The following is a 6,394-nucleotide window of genomic DNA, read 5'->3' on the forward strand; positions in this document are numbered from 1 at the left end:
TTGTTAGCTTATTACATTTTCAAATAATAAGCCATCATGGGTTGTCATGCTACACTGCATCACATTGTATGCAGAGCAATGGGTTGTCTGATCAAGTGGCATTATATGATTCTTGTTTTTGGAATTTGGGATGTATATTTGTAATTCCATTTAAATCCTTCATCTCTAGATTGTGGCTCGGTGCTTAATTGTATTTTCACAACTTAAGGGCATCACAAGTGTAATATATGTATATGGGGTATGAATAATATGAACTAACATTAATCATTAGTACAATATAAAATGGCATCAGTAGTGAACTTTCCTATTTTGCGTAAAACTGAAAAAACAACTTCATCTAAATGCACCAAATAAATACTCAAGCAAGTATTACCGTGGCTAAAAACATGAGTACAAATCGATAAAAGCCATTACGCTCTTTGTTTTATTAAGTTGATTGATTTTTTTTTGATTCAGCATCACTATGGGGCACGCAAGTACTTAAACGATAAAGTTGTCTTATTCCTTATTATTGCTCTGGGATTTTACCGGCTCAAAATATATATTTTTGTTTCCAAAACTCAAGTCAAGTTGTGTCTTTAAGAATTCAAGTCTCAAGGAAGTCCAATGTCACTGTAGAATAGTGCGTGCTTATTATCATTGTCATTGGTATAGTGCAGTGATGATTAATGTCAAATGTAATCTACAATTGACCAAATCAATTTTAACCAAACCATCAATCTGTGTTAAGACAAAAATAGCCACTCAGCCTTTGAAGTTTAGCTGTAAAACCTTTTTGCCATGGAGACTGATATGGCACAAAGGGCTGCTAACAGTCACACTGGTCTTTCATTCTCACATTGCCAACTGTCGCATCGAACTAGAAAAGAAAAGCACTGCATGGTCTCTAAGATAATGAAGGCGAGAATGTAGAAGATGACCAGTGCACGATGATTTATGAGCATTTAATTGTGCAATTACTACACACCTACTGTATATAGACAAAACCCAAAACCTAAAAGCTTTACGTACCAGTAGTCTTTTCACTGAGTGGCTATATTTTAAAACAAATGACAGAAAGTTAGCATTGCATCCAATGGGTTTTTATTCCGAAGAAGATGCTGAAAGACAGTAAAAGGTTTCCTCCCTAATTAAAAAATTATGAGTATGTATTTCACGGAAATGGCCATCACTTGTTCCATCATTATCTCCAATTATCCAATTGTCACGGGACTGTCTCAGAGTGCTACTGTAATGCATTGCTAAGAGCCAGCCGGGCAATTATATGTTGCTCTAAACTCCCTAAGGACATTTCCACCCATCTGAGGCCATTTACAACTCGTCTTGGAACCATTCTTGGTATCCAGTCCATTTTTGTTAAAATAATGCAACATGTATTCCTTGTTGTACTTGTTCCATCACTGTCAACATACTGTAAAGCCCAGTCAATCCTTCATTTGTCTGTGTGTGTGTGTGTGTGCCAGTGTTACCAGGACATATTGGTATTATAACATAATCCACAAAGATCTTACCTCCTTCTGGCAATATTTGATAGCCAGCTTCAGTCGGGCCAGCTCATTAGTGATCTCATCCAGCATAGGGTTGATGTCGTCGCGGTAGTTCAGGATTATTTCCAACTCTTTAGAGCTCCTGGTCTGGTCCAAGAGGTTCTTTGCAAATTGTTTACACAAGTGGGACAGTTCCTCGTACTCGGACTTGAACTCGTTCTCGACAGTGCTGAGCTCCTTCAGCTCCCAGCTGAGTTGAAAGGCTGTGAGGAAAGGATCTTCGCTGGAGAGGGCAATAAGAGATGAGCTGGCAAGGGCCTTGTAGATGTTAAGACGGGAGCGAGAGTGGCGTAAACCGTCCACGTCTGAACTGGACGCACACTCCACACAGTTGCAGCGCACAGCGTGAGGCTGAGGTATGGAAACCCCTCGCTGCAGAAGCAGCTTAATGATCTCGTAGTTGTTGGTGTGGGCTGCGAGGATGATTGGAGTGATGTCTGGGGTGAAGTCTGAAAACTGTTTGTCCAGTAGAATTGGTGGGACCTTTTTTAGGATGCAGAGAGAGGCAAACAAAATGTAAGAGAACATGAAACAGAATACATGTATAGTACACTAACATTATTTTTTAATTAGTTCACAAAAGAACATTAGTTTTTCAACCCTTCACATAAACTGAAACAACTGGTTTAAATGGGTCTAATTTCATTTGTCTTGGGTCTCTTACAATCTTGTCTAACAGCTAGCACACTAATGGCTTGTGGTGCAGCTGGCCTCAAAATATCTTCCTGGCTGGAAGTATTGTCTTCACATACAAAACCAAGTCCATTACAGGGAGACGTAGCAGTGTCAAAAACATATTTACAAAGTCTCCAGACAGTGGAGAATGACTATTTGTTGTAAACGCTGTAGCAAAAAAGCAACATCACAGAAGCACATCAAAGATGCTCAGTACTGCAACGTTCAAGCAGAAAATAGAAGATACATTCCTAAAATAAAACACAGCCATGTCTGAAACTAAGAGCAGAGAACAGCACATCACATTTTTTTTCTTTATATCAATTAGTTTTAGAATTAAGAATAAAATGACTGAAAACATGTCACTATAGCGGACGTAACATTGACCTAAATGGTTATTTTGTGCTGGACAGCTTAAAAGTAGCTGTGCTATAGCTAGTGCCATTTTTGAAAAACGACAAGGATGTTACCTTGTTAATCTTGGACAATTTAAATTAAAATGTAGTAATGAAAATGTTCTGCCCAAATGAGTAAGACAACCAAGTAAACTACCTCGACAAAGGTTTCTGGAGAATGTATGCACCGTTTAGTGAGGCCAGAAAAGTTCAAAATGAACGACAGCTTCAACAAGTCACATTTTTCATGACAAATCTGATGTACTCATGAAAATAATACCTGTTTTTCTCCACGTGGCTTCTTGTGGTTGAGCAGCAGCTCCACGGCCCCCACTACTTCTTTGCGGATGGCATGTAGCAGGGCATCACCCACATACACATTAAAGCTGAGCAGCAGATCAATAATCTCGAGGTTTTCATTTTCAATGGCAATGAGCAGAGCTGTGCGCCCCAGGGGGTCGATGCAGTTGATGTTTATCCTGAAGTAGATCTCAGCCTCCTCCAGGGCTTGTTTCACACTGGCATAGTCCCCTTTTTCAACAGCACCCAGGTAGGCCCTCTCCAGGTTAGAGAGCTCAGACTCCGCCCGTACAATGCGCAGGGGGATGGAGTCCCTGTATGTGGAGTTGTCAGTTTTCCTGTAATACTGCTGTGACATTGCTGCGACAGCCTCAAAGTCTCAACTGAGAATAAATACTAAATAATAAGACATAAGAGAGATTATGAAATAAAGTGTCAGTGTTAGTTATGATATTTCAGACAATAGGAACAGTATTAGGGTGGGAATCCCCCAAACAGTCTTGCAATAGCCATCTGAACAATCTAACATGATTAAAAAAAGAAAAGAAAAGAAAAAAAAGCATTTCGCTCAGTATTGGTTCATAAGACATAACTATGCTATTTTTTACGACATAGATGCCATAGTTTGTTGTTGTTTTTTCATTCAAATTCATGTTTAAACTTGTTATTGTTAAACTGAAGACGCTCTTCCACGAGTACACAAACATAACCTGAAACAAAACGTATTTTTTCTTTCAGTTTACAACTAGGCTGATGACCCCCGCAGTAATCATACACACATACAACATGGAAACTTTACCTGTCTCCTGTTGCTTTCCAGTTTACTCAAGAACTACTCGACAGAGAACCAGATGATGCGGCTGTCAGAAAGAAAACTTGCGCGGTCGCATCCTTATTTGATCATTAAAAGTCTGCACTAGAGACACTCTAACTCATCACTGCCACGCAGTCATCCAGTCTCCCTTTCGCTCTCTCGCCTGTTGGAGCATTCAGCAAATGTCACTGCCTGGCTGTCTGCACGTCTTTGCAAAAATACACGCGTCGAATCAGGTGGGAACAAGAAATCCTCTTGCATGAACTGTGCGCTCAAAACTCATCAGCGGACAACGCGTCTGTAGCCAGCCCCGCCCCTTTTCACTTGGTTTTTTTTGCATCAGTATCGCCATAAGTTTCACAAGTATTGGTGTAGGGTGGAGCTTCCCATCAAGGCAACTAGTTCCACCTTGTTCATTTCCATGTAAAAGTAATACAATTACTGTTTTATTAATATTGCCAGGACAGTTAAAGTCCAGTATAGTGTTCTTTCCAAGAACAATGCGGCGTTTTGTAAATGCCACGTGACAGTAAAGGTACACCTTTATAATTGATCACTTGTTTTCTTTTCAGCTTTGACAGACTAACTGAAGTAGAACCTACATGTTTTATGCACACTGTATTTACACATTTATTGAAGAATTTTATATTGATTTTCGACTGATTAAAATCACGACTTGCCATCTGTTGCTGGTTTATTGGTTTGTGATAGAACACAATAAAGAAAAGAAAAAAAGAAAAGAAAAAACTTCCAGGATGTACTTTAATTATGCATATCAGCGCTTTTTTCCCTATTATAAAATAACACTATGTCTTAACAGTATCTTTGCAAAGTTTGACTTAGATTAAGTGAAGTTTCATGTTTTTAGTAATTCATTTAGTACACATTTCCTGTACCATAGTTTTAGGTCCGCTGAAAGCCAAAATGCTTTAGCTTTCTTTTTGGACCTTGAACATCTCTGGTTCCACAGCAGATGGCCTCTCCTCAAGCAGATGCACATTTACATACCAAGCAACTTTGGGATGTTTTCAGGCGAGAAGTTAGTTGTTTAAGCATAAAATCTGTGGTCGGTTTGTCAAGAATCAGCCTACTTAAAAAGATACGCCGATGAGTTGAGGTCCTGCTCGCGGGACTGGGCAGGCCCGCCGGCATTGGGCAGTGAGCGCTCTGCTGCCCGCCTGAGAGTATTTCTCCATAGTGGTTAAGCATGAGATATAATTCGGTTTTGAGGATCTAACTAGCAAACTTTATTAGTTTATTATTTTATCATCAGCTTTTCTCCATGTCTCACTCACTCTTTGGGCCCAGTGCAACTCCGAAAAGGAGGACAAATCTGGACGTCTGGTCACCCAAGTGTCTTGCTTAAAGAAACTGAGACATCCACCATTGAAATAACCACTACTTCTGCTTCATACTTAATGTGGAAGTCCCACACACGTTGGAACATCAAACTCTAGTGTGTCTGGGTTCATTATATTATTAGTAGTCCCACAGCAGTGTCTGAATGACAGCCACTTATGGTAAGCCAGGCCCCCTTTTCGGGGCGAATGAAGCCACGTGAGTAGGGGAGGGGAAGCCGCGCTCATGTGATTGTTTGAAAATGAGGGCGACATCTGATTGGCTACAGATCGCTCCATCATAATTATTAGAGGAAATCATGGGGGCATATTTCTTAGGGGCAGTTTTGCTCTTTGCTCTTGTGTATTTGACGCTGGTTGGAGGCTGTTGATGACCACACAAAAGAGCCAACCACTCAAGACTACTTCAACCATCAGGATTCCCCTACGTCCTAATTTCCCATCCCTACTCTAAACAGCAGTGTGGGACATATACCAAGATTTTACAATCCTACTAAAACAAGAGGGGGCTAAAGAAGTCTATCTCTTTTATAAAATTGTGTATACTATGGGACAAACAAAAATCTATTTAGAGGTTTGGATAGAGGTTGACTTTTTCAAACGATGCCTTACGTCTCAGGAGGACTTCCTTGAAGTTGCTGCTTCTTCTGAGAATTTGAACTCTCTTCCAGTATGTCGAAGGAAGTTCTAAATGTACAAAATGCAGAGCAACCGGACTGTCTTTGTTTGCATTTCTGATTGCAGAATGATGTTCGACCCTTCTAGTCTTCAAAGTTCTTCTTGTCAAGTACTTCAACACAGAGACACTTGATGAGGCATATGACTCCAGTGGTTGTACAGGACATCATGCTTTTTTTGCTGTGCCTTGTTTGAGTATGTATGGGCACATACCATGGAAGACTTGGACATGCTTTTTCCACTCTTGAATCTACAAATACTTTATGTTGTTCTAAAGACTTTGCTTTGTTATAGATCCTTTGTTGTCTGTGAAACTGACAAATGGAGAAAGCATCCCATTTGTACCTTCTTTACTTTATGCCTGTTTCAAATAAGGCAAAGTACCATCTGCAGGCCCTGGCTACTATTCTCTCATGGGTCTGCAGACAAAGACATAATGAAAACAATGTTTCAGTTTGGACAAAGCGCTTTAGACTGGTTAAATATGCAGTCTGACCAGAAATGCACAAAAAAGAAGGCCTATAAACACAGCAGACTGTTTGGATGTGAACAACTGAACTAATACTTCTCTTTTTAGATTGGTTGTATTCAGCAGATGCATGTACATCATACAGTACATGTGTGTAC

General features: G+C 40.0%; 1 protein-coding gene across 3 annotated transcripts in view; it reads right to left on the minus strand.

The window, feature by feature from the left end:
• Positions 1-3,278, minus strand: part of trpc4b (transient receptor potential cation channel, subfamily C, member 4b) — a 7,955-nt gene extending 4,677 nt beyond the window's left edge. For 2 of the 3 annotated variants that reach the window (XM_068584677.1, XM_068584676.1), the window contains exons 1-2: positions 2,898-3,275; positions 1,512-2,030 (exon numbers count right to left, since the gene is read on the minus strand). In XM_068584677.1, the coding sequence (XP_068440778.1) occupies positions 1,512-2,030; positions 2,898-3,275 (897 nt within the window). Of the gene's footprint in view, positions 1-1,511; positions 2,031-2,897 lie in introns of all 3 variants that reach the window. The other variant, XM_068584678.1, reaches the window with a different exon arrangement.
• Between the last annotated feature and the right edge of the window lie 3,116 nt (positions 3,279-6,394).

Source organism: Clinocottus analis, unplaced genomic scaffold (assembly GCF_023055335.1).
Source record: "Clinocottus analis isolate CAN_PGR_092001 unplaced genomic scaffold, fCliAna1.0.p SCAF_2, whole genome shotgun sequence".
Taxonomy (NCBI): Eukaryota; Metazoa; Chordata; class Actinopteri; order Perciformes; family Cottidae; genus Clinocottus; species Clinocottus analis.